Consider the following 19,720-nt stretch of genomic DNA (forward strand, 5'->3'; position numbering starts at 1 on the left):
ATTTTCAATTATATCCTCAATGTCAACTGTGCATTATCCAGCCATTTTATGATATATACAATTACAATGTCTACTGCAGAGAAACAGGGCATTCAGCCCTTCTGGTCCATGCCAGTCTTTGTAGTCCAAAAGAGTCTCCTCCCAACCTTTATCATCCCATATTATCAACATATCCTTCTATTCCTTTTCCCTCATGTGTTTATCTAGCTTCCTCTCAAATAGACTTCTGCTGTTTGTCTCAACGTTGCATATCATAGTGAGTTCCACCTTCCCACCACTCTTGAGGTAAAAAAATTGCTTCTTAATCCTCCAATGTCTTTAGCAACCTCCTATCTTGTCTGATATTTGTCATCCTAAGGTTTGGACTGTACCCAAACAGGGAATGTTTCTCAACACCTACCCTGTGAACCGCCTTTGTCATTTGAAAGAGCTCTGCAGTTATTAGGCAAAAATTATCAGTAGAATCACAAAAGTGATGCCAGCTCATGTGACATCCAGTGTGACGAATGACTTACCCCATGATAGTCATACATCGATCGCTCCCTGCTCTGTACCTGATGTTCATAGTTCAGTTCATGGTTCTTTGAACAAATATGCTCTGTGCTTATATTTGAGCATATTTATAGCAATTCACCCTTCAGCCTTCCCTACTATACAGAAAAGAGCTTGAATCTGTTCAATCTTTATACCTTCTCAATACCAATATAGTCCATAATGGTTTTTTTTCATGTTGCATCTCTCTCCAAGGCTTCTGCAAGGTTTGTTTTATAAGAAGTCCTGTTTCCCATTGGTTTAGACCTCCTTAGAGTGAGTTTCTCAATTTAATCCCGAGTGTGGGTTTGAAACAGGCTCATTTTAGTCTGGACCCCTCCAGTGCTCAGATCCTTAAATGAACCACCAAAGAATCAAATTGCCAAAGGGAGACTGAGATCCTGCCAAACTTGAGAAAGTAATTGCTTCTCTATGTGGTACCGTTTTTTTTTTCAGTCTTTATTTGAGGAGAGGCGAGGAGGTGGAGGCGGAGGAAGCCGCCCTCGCTCCATGATCCGATCGTTTCGGCCGCTGTCTGTGATCTCGTTGAGTTCCTCGAGTTCTTCAAGCTCTGAGAAAGAATCACCCAAGGTTTCTGGGGACAGGTAAGGCACGAAAAAAAGAAACCATTAATTGTTCACAGCCTTTCACATCCTCAATACTACCCCATATGTTTGACAGACAAGTAGTTATTTATAAAGTATAGAGGATTGGCTGACTGGCAGAAGGCAGAGAGTAGGGATAAAGGGGTCTTTTCAGGATGCAGCCAGTGACTGGTGGAGTTCCGCAGGTGTCCCATGTTGGGACCACAACTATTCACATTAGACATTAATGATCTGGATGAAGGAAATGAAGGTGTTGTTGTTACATTTGCAGATGTCACAAAGATAGTAAGCAGGGATGCTTCTGAAGAACTTCCACAGGCTAGGGGAGTGGACAAAGAAGTGGCAGATGGAAGACAATATGGAAAAATCTGGGATTATGCTGTTTGTTAGGAAGAATGGAGATGGAGACTGCTTTCTAAATGGGCAAAGGCTTTGGAAATCTGAAAGACAAAAGTGACTTGGGAGTCTAAGTTCAGGATTCTCTTAAGGTTAACTTGCAAGTTCAGATGGCAGTTATGAAGGCAAATGCAATATTAGCATTCATTTCAAGAGGACTAGAACATAAGAACAGAAATGTACTGCTGAGGCTATATAAGACTACATTTAGAATATTGTGAGCATTTTTGAACCCTGTATTTCAGCAAAGATGTTTTGGTGTTGGAGGGGATGCAGAGGAAATTTACAAGAATAATCCAGTGACGAAGGGCTTTCAGTATGAAGAGTAGTTGAGAATGCTGACTCTGTCGAGAGAGTTACTGAGTAATAGAGATGTATAGCACGGAAACAGACCCTTCAGTCCAACTCGTCCATGCTGACCAGATATCCCAACCCAATCTAGTCCCATTTACCAGTACTCAGCCCATATCCCTCTAAACCCTTCCTATTCATATACCCGTCCAGATGCCATTTAAATGTTGCCATCGGACCAACCTCCACCACCTCCTCTGGCAGCTCAATCCATTCACGCACCACCCTCTGTGTGAAAACGTTGCCCCTTAGGTCCCTTTTATATCTTTCCCCTCTCACCCTAAACCTATGCCCTCTAGTTCTGGACTCCCCCACCCCAGGGGGGAAAGACCTTGTCTATTTATCCTATCCATGCCCCTCATGATTTTATAAATCTCTATAAGGTCGTCCCTCAGCCTCCAACGATTCAGGGTAAACAGCCCCAGCCTAATCATCCTCTTCCTATAGTTCAAATCCTCCAGCCCTGGCAACATCTTTGTAAATCTTTTCTGAACCCTTTCAATTTTCACAACATTCTTCCCATAGGAAGGAGACTAGAATCGCATACAATATTCCAAAGTGGCCTAACCAATGACCTGTACAGCCGCAACATAACCCCCCAACTCCTGTACTCAATACTCTGACTAATCAAGGAAAACATATCAAACACCACCTTTACTATCCTATCTACCTGTGACTCCACTTTCAAGGAACTATGAACCTGCATTCCAAGGTCTCTTTGTTCAGCAACACTCCTAGGATCTCACCATTGCATGTATAAGTCCTGCTCTGATTTGGTTTTCCAAACTGCAGAACCTCACGTTTATCTAAATTAAACTTCATCTGCCACTCCTCAGCCCATTGGCCTATCTGATTAAGTTGTATTCTGAGGTAATTTTCTTCGCTGTCCAGTACACCTCCAATTTTGGTGTCATCTGCAAACTTACGAACTATACCTCCAAAGTTTACATCCAAACCATTTAGCAGTGTACTCTATGGAGTTTAGAAGCAGTAGGGGGGACTTGATTGAATATTACAGAATACTGAAAGGACTAAGATAGGTTGGACACGGAGAAGATGTTTCTACTCGTTGGAGAGATTAGGTTTGAGGCAGAGCCTCAGGGTGAATAGATGATCCTGTCAAACTGAAATGTGGGTGGTAAATCTGTGGAACTCATTACCACTGAAGTCCTTTGGTGTATTCAACATAGAGATACATAAGTTCTTGATTAGTAAGGAGATCAAGGGTTAATGGGAAAAGGTAGAAGAATTGGGTTGAGAAAGATATAATCCATGATTGAATGGTGGAGCAGACTTGATGGGCCAAATGGCCTTATTCTAGTCCTATATCTTGTGGTCTTATAATCTTCAAGTTGAATGATGTCTCGCCCAATGGTTTGGACCCTCATAATGAAACATAATAACTAAGAATAAGTGGAGCAATCAATCACAAACTGAATCCCAAAAGAATGAGTATATTTTGCTGTCCCTTGCCATTACATCAAACTTCTGAAACCCAATGACATTATCATTACTGAATCCACTCTCCACATCCCCGAGGGTCATCAGTAGTCAGAAATTGAACTGGACTGGCTATATAAATGCAGTAGCTACAACAGAAAGTTGGAGGCTGGAAATCCTGCAGTGGCTACCTCACCTCCTGTCTCCCCAGTGCCTGTTCACCAACTACAAGGCGCAAGTCAGGCGTTTGATGGAATGCTGCACATTTGCCCAGATGAGTGCAGTCCCTACAACTCTCCAGGCCATCCAGGACAAAGCAACCCACATGTTCAATACTTTGCTTCCATCCTCTCTCCCAACCCGCAGCAATGTTGACATTACTGGTTAGGCCAACGTTTCTTGCTAACCCCTGTTAGATCATTTAACGCCTGGCTGCACTGTGGGTGTACCAGCACCACATGGACTGCACCATCTTGAGTGCAGTTAGGGATGGGCTACAGATGTTGGCTGAGCCAGAGACACCCAAATACGTGAAAGGATTATTTGAAAAATCCTGACCAATTTATCCTCAGCCTAAAATTAGTAGAACAAAAATGATTGGTGCTTTTGGGAACCTATGTGTGTTGATTCAGTGTCGCCTTTTTGATGTTACAACCGTGACCGTATTTCGGAAAAGCGTTTTGTCCTGAGGTTATGAGAGGCACTATCTAAATGCAAGCCGCTGTTATTGTTCCTGACAGTGGGGCAGAGCCGCCGTTGCCAAGGAAGCAGAGCTCCCGTTCCCAGGAGAAATCGCTGGACAGCGGGGTGAAAGATGCCGAGGAGAGGAAGCTCACCAGGAAGGAGAACAGAGTCAGTGGGCTGTTCAGTTCCAGAAAGTTGTCTGTGGCTGCTCCCCCTCCTCCAGACATTACTGAGGTACCTTCCCGTATGGCAATCATATTCCAGTATGGAAAATCCCTGTCTTCCGGGTTTGTGGTGAACCTGTTTGTGGGAAATCATCTTTTATCTGTCAGTGCCCAAATACTAACTTTGTGAACTTTTACAATTCAACAAATGCATCCGAGCTGAATTTCTCCATTCCCCATTAAATATCACCAATAAACAATGGAACATTTACAACCAAATGCACACGTACAGATCAGTCACTCTCATAACCTTTCCTGAGGGTCCCCTTGAAGGGTCCCCTCTTACTCACGTACGGCCCTTGGCAAAGGTAGTGGTGCTGCAAGTTTATCATCTCTGGATAGAGGGATCAATGACCAGGGAACATAGATTAAAGGGCCTGTTTCCACACTGTAGGGAATCTAAAGCATCAACCTAGGCACCAGGAATTGCAACTCAGTCCTGTCATCCCTGCAAATACTCAGAGAGTAATAAGGGCTTGGAATGGACTGCCTGCAACAGTAGTAGACTTGCCAATGTTTAAGGGCATTTAAATGGTCATTGGATAGGAAAATGGACTAGTGTAGGTTAGATGGACTTCAGATTGGTTTCACAGGTTGGCACAACATTGAGGGTCGAAGGGCCTGTACTACACTGTAATGTCCTATGTTCTAAAATGTCCTCCTCACTAATATCTGAGACAGGTGCTAATGGTCAAGAAGTCAAATATGTTCTTCCCTCTTGTTGGTTCCTTAATCCCATTTAGAGACCCAGTTTAACAACTATGTCCTTTAGGACATGACCAGTTCAATCAGTAGTACAACTGCTGAGACATTCTTGATGGTGGACATGAAGACCTCCTAGCCAGAGTACAATCTGTGCCCTGACCACCCTAAGTCCTTCCTCCAAGTGTTGATGAACATGTAGGAGCACTGATACATCTGCTGAAGGAGGATGGAACATAGTAATCTGCAGGAGGTTTCCTTGCTCATCTGATTCCATGAGACTTCTTGTGGTCTGGTGTCAGTGTGGACTCCCAGAACTCCCTCCCAATTGTACATCACTCTACCGCCACCTCTGCTGGGTCTGTCCTGCCAGTGGAATAAGGGATAATCAGGGACAGTAATGGCAGTGTCTGAATAGAATAGAATAGAATCCCTATAGTATGGAAACAGGCCTTTTGGCCCAACAAGTCGACACCAAATTGCTGCTGAGTTAGCATAGGGCTATGAAGTTCCATGGAAGTGGGTGAGGGGGTATATGCTGTCATTTGAGGTGATATGCAGGGACGTGGGGAGCACAGAACAGACTTTTTGACATTAACGTTTACAAGATTCCTGAATGTGGATGATGGGTCACGACTCCTCTGGGGCCATGAACCTCAAGTCATTGAGAATGTGGCCATGCTCCATGGATATTTTCAGGTGGAGAAGTGGGGAGGGAGAGATTGTGGTGAGCAAGAAATGGTCCACATAGGCGCCAGGTAGATTCAGCGTACAGGGGTCAAGTCTTGTCGTACACCAGTGAAAATCAGCTCAGCCAGGAACGAGGACTGGGAATCTCAGAATTGGATCGGGCTTGTCATTATTAGATGGCTCCACATTCAGAGAGTCATGGAGATCTACAGCAAAAAAAAAGGGCCCTTCAGCCCATCAGTCAAAATCTACCACTTTGGTATTCTAATCCCATTTTCCAGCCCTTGGCCACAGACTTCTTTTGCCTTAGCATCACAAATATGCATCTAAATACTTCTTAAATGTAACAGGGGTTCCTTCAGACTTAGTGGAAATCCAGTCCAGTGTGTGTGCACTCTGGGGAGAATGTCACTATCTGGGAACAGTGGCATCTTTCAGCCAAATCCCATGACAGTTGATTATCCATGATGCCCTCTTTTGATGATGTTAATGCCCACCTGTTTCTAGGAGCCTTCAAGACTGCCACAGCTGGTGAGCAACACTAGAACAATGGAAAGCAATCCCAATTCAGGACAGCCTGCCGAAGGAAACACTGCAAGTCCAGCAGGTAGGGTTGTACACCATGGTGCCTTCGTGCATTGTACCCTGTTCCCTTCCTTCATCTCCCACAGCTCCTCTGTCCCACAAACAAGCAACTCAGGACACCCTCTCATTCCAACCTCCAAATGTGAAACCTCTTGGATTTATCTCTTAAGTGCCTCAAGTGAAAGGATTCCTCCCAGGATCTGCTTAAGGGAAGAAAGCTCTCTGGCCATTTAATCATAAGATAGCCTTCCCTTTACAAAATGCAGCTAACCCCAACTCGGCTGGTCTGAAGTAGAAGGTTGAACCTGAAGGAGCGTGGCCATTCAAGATGGCAGCACACTACCACATTCACTAGGCCAATTAGGGACGGCCACGCTCCATGGACAAATAAAGACAACGCAGTACAGACCAACCTGAAGCAAGTGGAAAATAAAGTAATAGTATGCATCTATATAGTGCTGTCCACAACCTCAGGATGTCCCAAAGTATCTTGAGGCATTTCCTGATGTAGGAAACACATTGACATGCAGCCAACTCCCATGAACAGCAATCTGATAATAACTAGATCATCTGTTTAGAGATATTGGTTAAGGGATAAATATTAGCCAGGGAAACCTCCTCTGCTCTTCAAGATAGTGCCATGGGATAAGCCATTGGGCATCAGGTTGATAGGAGTGCAGTTTCAATAGGTCACTATGGTCATATTAAAGTTCAATTGAATGAGAGAGTCAATGGAGCCACAGTGGATGGATACTCCATCAACAACATCTGTAGAGAGAGTAACACAGTTAACGTTTTCAGTCCAAACATGTGCCCCCTCTAACCTAAACAATGGTACCTCCAACAGTGCAGCACCCCCGTGTACAGCACGGGAGAGGGTCAGCCTGTACTCCTATGCTCCCATTCCTGATGAAGGGCTAATGCTCAAAACTCTCCTGCTCCTCGGATGTTGCCCGACCGGTTGTGGTTTTTGCAGCACCGCATTTTTTGACTCCTATACTCAAAGCCCTGATGTTGGACATAAACCCACAATTCGCTGGACTCGAGGGTGAGAGAAGTGTCCAAACAGGGCCCTACCAGTCTACGCACTGCCGATACATATCACCCAAAGGTCATCTTGACTGGAAGGCTGTCTTGAATCCTGTTCTGCCTCAGTAAAGGAGGGCCTTTCTAGAATGATAGCTGCCTCCTATCCTGTAATATCTAACAGTGACATAGTCACAGTAACAGTGACTATGACTATGACTAAGCCCCACAAAGGTACTGGGGAATACGTGGCAAAGATGTGCATCTGGGTTTTATATCCTGCTGACTTCCTGGTTGAATTCCTCACTCCAATTCCTGTGTTTCATTCCATTCCACTACTTCCCCTTTCAAACTATTTTCAGCAATGGTTTGATAGCCACTATTGATGGAGCAACTCATGGTCCAACAGGAAAATTTCCTCTCCTTCCCTCCTTCAAAGAATCATACAAAACAGAATAGGTCTTTCAGCCCATTGAGTCTGTACCAGCAGACAATTCTAACTCTGCACTGGTCCTACTTTCCAGCACTTAACCCATAGCTTTGAATTTTATGACATTTCAGTGCTCATCAAGTACTTTCTAAAGGTTGTGAGGTTTCCCACCTCAACTTTACTCCCAGGCAAGGCATTTCAGACCCCACCACCTTCTGGATGAAAAATAAATTCCACAAATCCCCTATAAACCTTTGCCCTTAGCCTTCAAAGTGTGCCCCTCCACCCCCCACTTCAACTAAGGGGAACAACTGCTTTCTATCCATCCTGTCCATGTCCCTCATAGAGTCACAGAGTCATACAGCACGGAAACAACTCTTCGGTCCAACCAGTCCACACCAACCATAATCCCAAACTAAACCAGTCCCATCTGCCTCCGCTTGACCCATATCCCTCCAAACATTTCTCACTCATGTACTTATCCAAATATCATTATACCTTGTAACTGTACTCACACCCACTGCTTCCTCTGAAAGTTCATTCCGTATGCAAACCCCCCTCTGTGTAAAAACATTGCCCCTCATGTCTTTATAAAATCTCTCTCCTCTCACCTTAAAAAATGTGCCCCCATCCGAGGGAAAAGACACCTGCCATTCACCTTATCTGTGCCCCTCATGACTTTATAAACATCTAAAAGGTCACCCCTCAACCTCGTGCATCCACCAAAAGAGGTCCCAGCCTATCCAGCCTCACCTTATATCTCAAACCGTCCACTCCCAGTAACGTCCTGGTAAATCTTTTCTGAACCCTCTCCAGCTTAATAATATCCTTCCTATGACAGGGCGACCAGAACTGGACACAGTATTCCAGAAGAGGCCTCACCAACATCCTGTACACCCTCAACATGACGTCTCAACTCCTCTGCTCAAAAGTCTGAGCAGTGAAGGCAAGTGTGTGAACGCCTTTTTGACCACCCTGTCTACATGTGACACAACTTTCAAAATAAAAGTATTAGCAAAATGCAAGACCTTGCATTTATCCAAATTAAACTCCATCTGCCACTCTTCAGCTCATTGAAATAATTGTTCAAGATATTAAGCTTCTGCTCAAAAGAAACAAAACCAAGCTTATTGATGAACTAAACAGCCTAATTCTTTTTCATTCATTCCTGGAATGATGGCTGGGCTAGTATTTATTGTCCATCCCTAATTCTGCTCCTATATCTTATGGCCTTCTCTTCACAGCTTAAGTGCTCCACCTCAGGCAACATCTTGGTGTATCTCATCCATACCCACACCATGCAATCCTCTAGTGCACTGACTGGAACTGAATGGTGTACTCTTCTGTGGCTTGACCAAAATTCTGTTTACTCCACCCCACTCCCCCCCCCCCCCCCTTCTCCCAACTACCACCGGTCCAAATGATGCAGGGACAGAATTGGAGAGTGAAACAGGGGTCGTAACACGAAAGTGACCAAATAAAAGCAAAATACTGCAGGCGTTGAGATCTGAAACAGCATTAATGCCTGAGTCTGATATGATTTTACTTCAGAAGCGAAGAGTTAAACCAGACTCGAAACATTAACTCTGTTTCTCGATCCACAAATGCTGCCAGACCTGCTAAGCTTCTCCACCATTCTATCACAGTGCCCAAACATTTTGCTTTCTCTTGTTAACTCCCCTGACCTCTAACACCTATTGGTGCTCTTATGTGTGTTCCACAGGACAGGCCTTTACTGTAATCAATGGTTTCGGTGGACGGGTAAAGAGTGCCAGGCCTCCCCCATTGCCAAAGAAAATTAACCCTCTGCTCCTGGAGAGTTTCAGCCAGGATCAGGGTGATTCCCTGAGTCCTCCCATCCAACAGGGGTCAGTGAATGAGCAGTTCCAGAATAAGGTGAGTAAAAACAGTTTTTGCATTAAAATAAATCTTGTACCCATGCTGCAGTTTTGTCATGGGATACTTTTAGCTATAATTTTAGCCTGACATTGAACATTGAAACTAAATTGACATCATGGTAGAAGTGTGAGTAACACACATGTGTGAGTGAACAGAAACTGCCGGAACTGAACATTGGCTTACTAATATCCTTCAGGGAAGGAAACCGCCATCCTTACCTGGTGTGGTCTACACGTGACTCCAGACCCACAGCAATGTGGTTGACCCTTAACAATTACGGCTGGGCAAAAAACGCTGGCCTGGCCAAATTGAACATGACCACATACAGAGGAATGGGTCAGTCAGCAAATTTAGCAAATTTCACGCAGTGCAGCATGACACCAACTGCACAGATTCAATTCCCATACCAACTGTGGTCACCATGAAGATGCTAACTTCTCAACCTCAACCTTCAGTGGAGGAGTGGTGACCCTTAAGATAAACCATCACCAGTCATTTCTCTCTAATGATGGTGAATCCTGCTGGGACTATGGCAACCTTACCTTTACCTTATCCAGAGGATGATAAGAGTGGATACTTACTTGGAGGCCTACAGTCCAGTCTCCTGTTCTGTGCTTTCTGATCTACAACAATGTTTCACATAATGCAGAAACTGCAAATATTTTTAAGGCAGAGGCAGGACCATTCTTGATAACTAAAGGGGGATGAAAGTTTATCAGGAGATTACAAGGGAGCCAATGAACTAGTGATGTCTTTTTAGACAAATAATAGAAACCCACGTAATGTTCTGGGATCTCAAATCCAAATCCCACCTTGACAACTTCAGTTCAATTTCTAATAAAAAAGGATATCTGGAATTAAGAGTCAATGATGACCATGGAATCATTGTGAATGGTTGGGGGAGAGGAACCTACTGGATCACAAATGTCCTGTATGAAGGAAAATTGCCATCCTTACCTGGTCTAACCGTCAAGTCTCACAGTCGTGTGACTGATGCTTAACTACCCTCTGAGCAATGAGGGGTGGGGAAGAAATGCTGGCTTAGCCAGCGATGCTGACATCCTGGGAATGAATTTTAAAAATGTTGCGTTGACGTTAAATTCAGATCAGCTGTGGTCTTACTGAATGGCAGAGCAGGCCTTATCTTGTTCTTTGATCGTACAACCTAGCTCCTTTCACACTTTCCCAGCTGCCATACTTAGAGTAACCGCACAGTTAAATGAAAATCCTGGGATCTGGACTTGATGCAGTGGAGCTCATTTAATCCACCAACACTCCATGCAGTGATAACCAGCTTAGCAATGCAGAGGTCTTTTCGTGGTCAGCCTCTAACCTTCTGGTCACCATGGTCCAGTCATTGGTTCCCTTGTGTCACACTGTTTTGCACCCCGGTTTTGAAAGTTATTACCTGATTAGTTGGCGATTGGTCAAGGTTTGCCTAGAGTCAGTACAATTGATTTTCAAAGAAAATAATACAGAACATAAAACATAGAAGGTACAGCACAATACAGGCCCTTTGGCCCTCGATGTTATGCTGACCTTTTATCCTATTCTAAGATCAATCTAACCTACGTACTCTTCATTTAACTATCATATATGTGCCTCTCCAAGAGTTACTCAAATGTCCCTAATGTATCTGACTCTAATACCACTACTGGCAGTGCATTCCATGCACCCATCACTCTGTATAAAGAACCTACCTTCGACATCTCCCTGAAACCTTCCTCCAATGACCGTGAAATTATGCCCCTTTGTGATAGCCATTTCTGCCTTGGGAAAAAGTTGCTGGCTATCTACTCTATCTATGCCTCTCGTCATCTTGTACACCTCCATCATGTCACCTCTCATCCTTCTTTGCTCCAATGAGAAAAGCCTTAGCTCCCTCAACCTTTCTTCATAAGACATGCCCTCTAGTCCAGGCAGCATCCTGATGAAACTCCTCTGCACATTCTCTAAAGCTTCCACATCCTTCCTATATTGAGGAAACCAGAACTGGAGAAAAAGGGAGAAAATATTCTTTTTGAGATTTAAAGTTTTGTGAGGATGCCATGTCACCATTTTATGGGAGGACTGAAGCATCAAGTGCCACCCAAGCACTTGGCAAACCAGCAATGGAGCTTCACTTTGAGCGAGGACTTGGAGGATTGCGAGTTGGGGCAGGATGGGTGGAGGATTCAGGAGGGTAGTCAGGAGAAAGTGGAATTTTCACCTACTGACAGATGAGCCAGAGATCTCCTGATTGACAGTGGTACTCCAGAGACAGATAGATGTTTCATTTTCCTGTTTATTCATTCACAGAATGTTGGCATCGCTGGCTGGGCCAACATTTGTCACCCATCCCTCATGGACAAGAAAGCAGTTAAGAGTCAATCGCATTGCTGTGGGTCTGGTGTCACATGTAGACCAGACCAATTAAGATAGCAGATTTCCATACCTGAAGGACACAGTGAACAAGATGGGTTTTTCAGACAATCAGCAATGGTTTCATGGCCGATGGTAGATTCTTATTTATTGAATTCAAATTCCACCATCTGCCATTGCAGGAATCAAACTCGATTCCCCAGAACATTGGTTGAGCAAATCATCCCCCATACTGCCAAAACAATCATGCCAGTGGTGATGCGATGGGGCTTTCATTGCACCTCACTCCGCTCAACAACTCTTTGTTGACTGCTTCTTGGTATTTCCTTCCCAACAGGCCACCTCTCCGCCAACACCAGATGACAGCAAAGGCCCCAAGTCTCCACCTCCTCCTCCACCACCAAAGAACAAGAGACTGGTCACTCCCTCCCACAGCTGACTGCACACCCCTCCAGACCAGAGGAAGCTTTGCCAATCTCGGAGCAACGCTCAGGGTGTCACATGGTCGGGCTGGTGGAATGCGTTACCTCACAACAGGACCAGTGCGTGACCTCCATACACCTGCACCCCCCTATGTTTTGTCGTCATGTATTAAAATCAGTTTTCACACTGCGCTAAGAATTTTTTACAACAAATGTACCTTTTTTTTCTTTAAGCAAGACTCAGTCTATCGTCCTTTTGCACTGTAACAATGAAAATACTGTCGCTGGATAACAAAGGACTGTGAGCTTTGAGGATCACAATTAAAAGGGTGTTCTGGATTGATGGACTTTTCTGTCAGGAGTGACTTGACAGGGATCAACCCAGTCAGCTCAACTTTTAGTGTAAAAAGAATGTGTGTATCTATTGTGTCTTTCATGGAGTCATACAACAAAGAAACAGACCCTTCGATTCAACCAGTCCATATTCCAAAACAAAACTGCCTGCTCCTGGCCCATATCCCTCCAAACCTTTCCATGTACTTATCGAAGTGTCTTTGAAACCTTGTAACCACTTCCTCTGGGAGTTCATTCCACACACAAACCATACATGTATTTTCTAAATCTCTCTCCTCTCACTTTAAAACTATGTCCCCTAGTCTTAAAAACACACATCCTAGAGAAAAGGCACCTGCCATTAACCTTGCCTATACTGCTTATGTTTTCATAAGCTTTTACAAGTTCATCTTGGTGGCACAGTGGTAGCACTGCTGCCTCACAGTGCCAGGGACTCAGGTTCGATTCCAGCCTTAGCTGACTGTCTGGGTGGAGTTTGCACATTCTCCCTGTGTCTATGTGGGTTTTCTCCCACAGTGCAAAGATGTGCAGATTAGGTGGATTGGCCATGCTAAAATTGCCCGTAGTGTAGGTTATTAGTCAGGGGTAAATGTAGGTGGATGGGTTACTCTTCGGAGGGCTGGTGTGGACTTGTTGGGCTGAAGGGCCTGTTTCCACACTGTAGGGAACCTATGATCCACCTCTGAACCTCCCTATGCTCCAGTGAAAAATGTGTCAGCCTATCCAGCCTTTTTTTTATAACAAATCTTCCATATCCAGCAACATCCTGGTAAATGTCTTTTGAATTCTCTCCAACTTATAATGTCCTTCCTATAACTAGGTGACCAGAACTGGACTCAGTATTCCAGAAGAGGCTTCACATACCAATGTCCGATACATTCTCATTATGACGTCCCAACTCTTATACTAAAAGGACTAAGCAATGAAGACAAGCACGCTAAATGCCTTTTTAACCACCCCTCTATATGTGATGCAAACCTCAATGAATTACGTACTCGAATCCTTCGTTCTGTCTCTCTACAACTCTACCCAATGTCCTACCGTTAACTGTATGAGTCTTGCCTGTGTTTGTTGAACCAAATGTATTTGTCCAAATTGAGTTCCATTTTTCAGCCCACTGACCCATTTGATTAAGATTTCTTTGTAATCTTAGAAAGCCTTCCTCCCTGTCTTGAAAAGTACTCTTCCTCCATGCCCATCAGTTTACCAGGGCTCTTCAGACAGCACCTTCCAAACCCACCAAATTTTCCACCTAGAATGACAAGGATAGCCAATACATAGGAACACCACCCTCTGCAAGTTCCTCTCCAAGCCACTCACCATCCTGACTTGGAAATATGTCACCATTCCTTCACTGTTGCATCTTAGAACACCCTCCCTATTGGCAACGTGTGTCTACCTACAGCACATAGGGTTGTACAGCTCCTGGAAACAGACCCTTCGGTCCGAATTGTCCATGCTGGCCAGATATCCTAAATTAATCCAGTCTCAAGTGTTTGGCCCATATTCCTCTTAACCCTTCCCATTCAGGTACCCATCCAGATGCCTTTTAAATGTTGCAATTGTACTAGCCTCCACCACTTCCTCTGGCAGCCCATTCCACACACGCATAAAAACAGTTACCAATATCAGAGCAACGCTCAGGGTGTCACATGGTCGGGCTGGTGGGATGCGTTACCTCACAACAGGACCACTGCGTGACCTCCATACACCTGCACCTGTTTTGTTGTCATGTATTAAAATCAGTTTTCACACTGCGCTAAGAATTTTATACCTTTCCTTTCCTTTAAGCAAGACTCAGTCTATCTCTTTTTGCACCGGATCAATGAAAATATTGTCGCTGGATAACAAGGGACTGTGAGCTTTGAGGATCACAAGGTCCTTTTTAAATCCTTCTCCTCCTTAAACCCATGCCCTCTAGTTTTGGATACCACTACCCAAGGGAAAATCCCATGACTTTTCCGTACCCCTCATGATTTTATAAACCTCTTTAAGGTCACCCCTTGGCCTTTGACATTCCAAGGAATAAAAACCCAGTCTATTTAGTCTCTCCTTATAGCTCTGACATGGATTGCAGTGATTCAAGAAGGCAGCTTCCCACCACTTTCTCAATGGCAACTAGGGATGGACAATAAAACCTGGCACACCAAGTGACTCCCATATCCCACAAATGATGTTTTAAAAATTTCCTCAGCATCTGGGAATGCTCAATTTAACTCGATGCCACCATATAGATTCCGTGGTAACTGAGCAGGTCAGAGAATGGGAATTTTGTGGTGGGTAACTCCTCTCTGGAGTCCATAAAACCTCTGTCCCACCTCCAAGGCAAAAGTTAGGATTTTGGAATATCCCGATGTTCACCATTGACTGGAAAACACTTTAGAACATTGTAAGGTTGTGCAGGGATGATATAAATGCAATTTCTTTCTCTATTGAATTTATCTCTAGCTGCAGCTCCCAAAATAATCAAGCACTCGACATAATCCAGGAATGACACCCCACCCGCCATGGTCAACATCCTGGGAAATTGAAAATTCTGATGCACGTTTATCCTGCAACTTGAACCTTCAGGAAAATTCCCTTAAAGTCAGAGCATTCAGAGGGCACCAACTTCACAAACTTTAGAGCCACTCAGGAAAAAGTAGAGAATCACAAACCTGCTCTAATTCCAGGCTAACTATTAATCTGAAGTCCCTGTCCACTGATATGACAATGCCTGGCACTGGTACCCCAACCCAACACAACGTCAACCCGAATCGACCCGAGCCTGCTCTTATACCCTCCCTGACCCATAACATATAGGAGAAGAATCAGGCCACTCGGCCCATGGAGTCTGCTCTGCCTTTCGATCGTGGCTGATATGTTTCTAAACCTCATTCTCCTGCCTTCTCCCTGTAACCTTTGATCCCCTTACCAATCAAGAACCTATTTAGTTCTGTCTTAAATACACTCAATGATTTGGCCTACACTAATTGACCACCTTTTGGCTGAAGAAATGCCTCTTCACCTCACTTCTAAAAGGTCGCCCCTTCACTCTGAGGCTATGTCCCTGGGTCCCACTCTCTCCTACTAGTGGATACCTCTTCTCCCTGTCCACTCGACTCAGGCCTGTAAGTTTCTCCCCTCATCCTTCTATCAAGTGTAACCATGTAGTCCTCAACTGCTCCTCATATGAAAGCCCTTCATCACTGGGATCATTATTGGAAACCTTCTCTGGACACCCCCCCCCCCACACCAGCACATATTTCCATAAATATTGGGCCCAAAACTGCTTACAATATTCCAAATGCAGTTTGACCAGAGCCTCAGAAAAAGTGTCATAGATTCATACTGTAAGTAAACAGACCCTTCAGTCCAACTCGTACATACCAACCAAATATCCTAAACTGAACTAGTACCATTTGCCTGCATTTGACCCATATCCTTCTCAGTCATTCCTACTCATATATATGTCTAAATGGCTCTTAAATGTTGTAATTTAATCGACCTCCATTACCTCCTCAGACAGATCATTCCGTACACACACCACCCTCTGTGAGATAAAGTTGCCCCTCAGGTCTTGTTGGGCTGAAGGGCCTGTTTCCGCACTGCAGGGAATTTAATCTAATCTAATCAAACGCCTTCCGCCATTTCTCAGTCCATTGAAGCCCATCAAGATCTCTTTGCATTCTTAGATAACCTTCTTCACTGTCCACTGTACCACCAATTTTGGTGTCATCTGCAAACATACTAACCATGTCTGTAAAAACTCCTCATAATTTCTGAATGCTGTTCAGAGTTACTGAGCGCACCTTGCCAGTGAGAAATAAAGAGGATGTGTAAAAGGAAGAGATGGCCAGGAGATGGCAGTGTTATCATTTTAAACAGTTCACATAGTCAACCTAAAGACTAATACTGTACGCTATATATTTAAAATAGAACTGCCACTGCTCCTGAATTGTCAGGGACTGTCCGTCAACTAATCACAGAATCCCTACAGTGTGGAAACAGGCCCTTCAGCCAACAAGTCTATACCGACTCTCCAAAGAGTTACCCACCCAGACCTACATTTACGCCTGACTAATACACCTAACCTACACATCCCTGAACAGTGTGAGCAATGAATTAGTCTGTCCAGGATTCTTCCAAAGGTGGATTGAGACCACACGCAGAGAAATTCCCAACCAGATTGTTGGAAAATAGAAGAACACCATGAGACCAAGTGCCATGCAATACATTTCAACACACCTCATATGTCATAGAATCCACAAGTAGCCCCAGTCACAGAGGGAATCCAGTCAGAAACCAGCTGTTATAGGATATGATTCTCCTTGTGCCTCTATACCCTCTCTCCCAAAATCATCCCATTTTCCCCCATAGTCCTGCACATTCTCGCTTTTCAAACAGCAACCTGATGCTCTCCTGAATCGGTTGAGTGAATCGGCCTCCACCACACCCTCAGCAGGCAATGCAAGCCAGATCCTGACCACTCATTGCATGAGTAGATTTATCCTCATGTCCACATTGGTTCATTGCTCAAATGCCTCAGAGCTATGTCCTTTCCTCTTTCACACAAACCTCTCATCTACTTGAAGATCATCAACTCTAAATCCTCCCTTCTCCAAGAAGCACATTTCTAACATCTCTCTACATAATGTCACTTAGACCATTCTCACTCTGAAAACATCCAGTTTTCCTTCAAACCACACTGCCGGTTTGATTTACTTTCTATTCAAATGTGTTGTGATAGTGGAAACAGGTATTGAGCTGGATGATCAGCCATGATCATATTGAATGGCGAAGCAGGTTTGAAGGGCTGAATGGCCTCCTCCTGCTCCTACTTTCTATGTGTTCCACCTTAAGTAGCAACTCGATTACCCTTTCAGTGAAGATTACCTCTCTGTCTTGCCTTTGAAAAGCCTGTAGTCTTCATGTAACCCCCCTCCCCCCACTCCCCCCCAACCAGGTCATGTATCTTACAGTATGAACAGCAGGCTGACTTCAAATCCTTAACAATGTTGACTCTTTATGAATAGGAACATTCAATCCCTTTCAGCCTGCTCAGCATTGTAAACTGATCATCAGTGATCTCAAGGGATCAAGTCTTACCTGCACCTGAGGTATGGAATAATATCGCTGAATTGGTTGATTTGAAAATATCCATTAGGCAAGTTTACTCAACGTAGAGTCATAGAGATGTACAGCATAGAAACAGACCCATCAGTCCAACCCATCCATGCCGACCAGATATCCCAACCCGATCTAGTCCCACCTGCCAGCACACGGCCCATATCCCTCCAAACCCTTCCTATTCATATACCCATCCAAATGTCTCTTAAATGTTGCAATTGTACCAGCCTCCATCACTTCCTCTGGCGGCTCATTCCATACCCGTACCACCCTCTATGTGAATAAAATTGCCCCTTAGGTCTCTTTTATATCTTTCCCCTCTCATCCTAAACCTATGTGTTCTAGTTTTGGACTCCCCGACCCCAGGGAAAAGACTTTGCCTATTTACCCTATCCATGCCCCTCATAATTTGGAAACCTCTATAAGGTTACCCCTCAGCCTCCGATGCTCCAGGGAAAACAGCCTCAGCCTGTTCAGCCTCTCCCTATAGCTCAAATCTTCCAACCCTGGCAACATCCTTGTAAATCTTTTCTGAACCCTTTCAAGTTTCACAACATCTTTCTGATAGGAAGGAGACCAGAATTGCATGCAATGTTCCAACAGTGGCCTAACCAGTGTCCTGTACAGCCACAACAGGACCTCCCAACTCCTGTACTCAGTAGTCTGACAAATAAAAGAAAGCATATCAAAAGCTTTCTTCACTATCATCTACCTGCGACTCTACTTTCAAGGAGCTATGAACCTGCGCTCCAAGGTCTCTTTGTTCAGCAACACTCCTGAGGACCTTACCATAAAATGTATAAGTCCTGCTAAGATTTGCTTTCCCAAAATGCAGCACCTCACATTTATCTGAATTAAACTCCATCTGCCACTTCTCAGCCCATTGGCCCATCTGGTCCAGATCCTGTTGTAATCTGAGGTAACCCTCTTCACTGTCCACTACACCCCCAATTTTGGTGTCATCTGCAAACTTACTAACTGTACCTCTTATGCTTATCCCGACTGACAATTTCAATCTTTGAACTGCGGAATGGTTCTGACATTGCAACCTCTTCAAAGAAAACCATCTCCTAGGCACAGAAATATATTGCTGTTCCTTCGGAATATCTACAAGACACACTGCATAAAATTCATCCTCCAACACCAATTTCTGAACTCACAGCCACTTCCATCTAGCAGGACAAGGGCAGCAAAACACCACCCTCAGGTTCCCCCTCCAAACCACTCATCATCCTGACTTGGAAATATATCGCCATTCCTTCACTGTCACTGGATCAAAATCCTGCAGCTTCCTCCCTAAGGGCATTTTGGTTCTACCTATAGACTGCAGCAGTTCAAGATGGCAACTTACCACCTTCTCAAGGGCAACTGGGAAAGGGCAATAAATATTAGCCTTGACAGCAACACCCACACCTGATGAATGAATAAAAATAACCTCCCTCAGGGGTTGCACCCAGAGCTAAAAACTAACCCCTACATCTCATATGGAGTCTAATGAAGGGTCTATGCTAAAATGTGTGTCATCCTTGTCTTTGCTTTCCAATTCCCTTCCCCTCCTCAGAGCCAGCAGTAACACTGACTGTAGCACCGGCCAGCACAGAGTCCTTGCTCGAAACTGAGGCAACTCAAAATCTCATGTTTATTTTTTTTTCCTTTTTCTTTTTTAGGCAACTCTAAATCTCCTGGTTTTATTATTTTTTTAAAAAACCCCCACGCTGCCACCTAACTGCAGTAGTGCTTATATTTTCCCAAGCACCATGTTGTGTGTGCGGGTGTTAGACACAGTGAAAGACAACAGGTATAGAAATCTTTATTCAATTTCCACCACCAGGAAGAAAGGAAGCACCCAGTGACAAGCAGTGCCCCTCTCAAAGGGCAATGCTGTGTGATCAAACAGTGAAGGGGAGGGCA

The 19,720-nt window shown here is 44.3% G+C and overlaps 1 protein-coding gene across 2 annotated transcripts in view; it reads left to right on the forward strand.

The window, feature by feature from the left end:
• LOC140481344 (dedicator of cytokinesis protein 2-like) overlaps window positions 1-12,716 on the forward strand; it is a 1,260,160-nt gene extending 1,247,444 nt beyond the window's left edge. Inside the window, exons 48-53 of one of the 2 annotated variants that reach the window (XM_072577382.1) lie at window positions 988-1,136; window positions 4,064-4,241; window positions 6,131-6,230; window positions 8,506-8,610; window positions 9,388-9,560; window positions 12,262-12,716. In XM_072577382.1, the coding sequence (XP_072433483.1) occupies window positions 988-1,136; window positions 4,064-4,241; window positions 6,131-6,230; window positions 8,506-8,610; window positions 9,388-9,560; window positions 12,262-12,363 (807 nt within the window). In that variant the 3' untranslated portion in view covers window positions 12,364-12,716. The remainder of the gene's footprint in view (window positions 1-987; window positions 1,137-4,063; window positions 4,242-6,130; window positions 6,231-8,505; window positions 8,611-9,387; window positions 9,561-12,261) is intronic. The other variant, XM_072577391.1, reaches the window with a different exon arrangement.
• Window positions 12,717-19,720: the final 7,004 nt, after the last annotated feature.

This window comes from Chiloscyllium punctatum, chromosome 1, assembly GCF_047496795.1.
Source record: "Chiloscyllium punctatum isolate Juve2018m chromosome 1, sChiPun1.3, whole genome shotgun sequence".
NCBI lineage: Eukaryota > Metazoa > Chordata > Chondrichthyes > Orectolobiformes > Hemiscylliidae > Chiloscyllium > Chiloscyllium punctatum.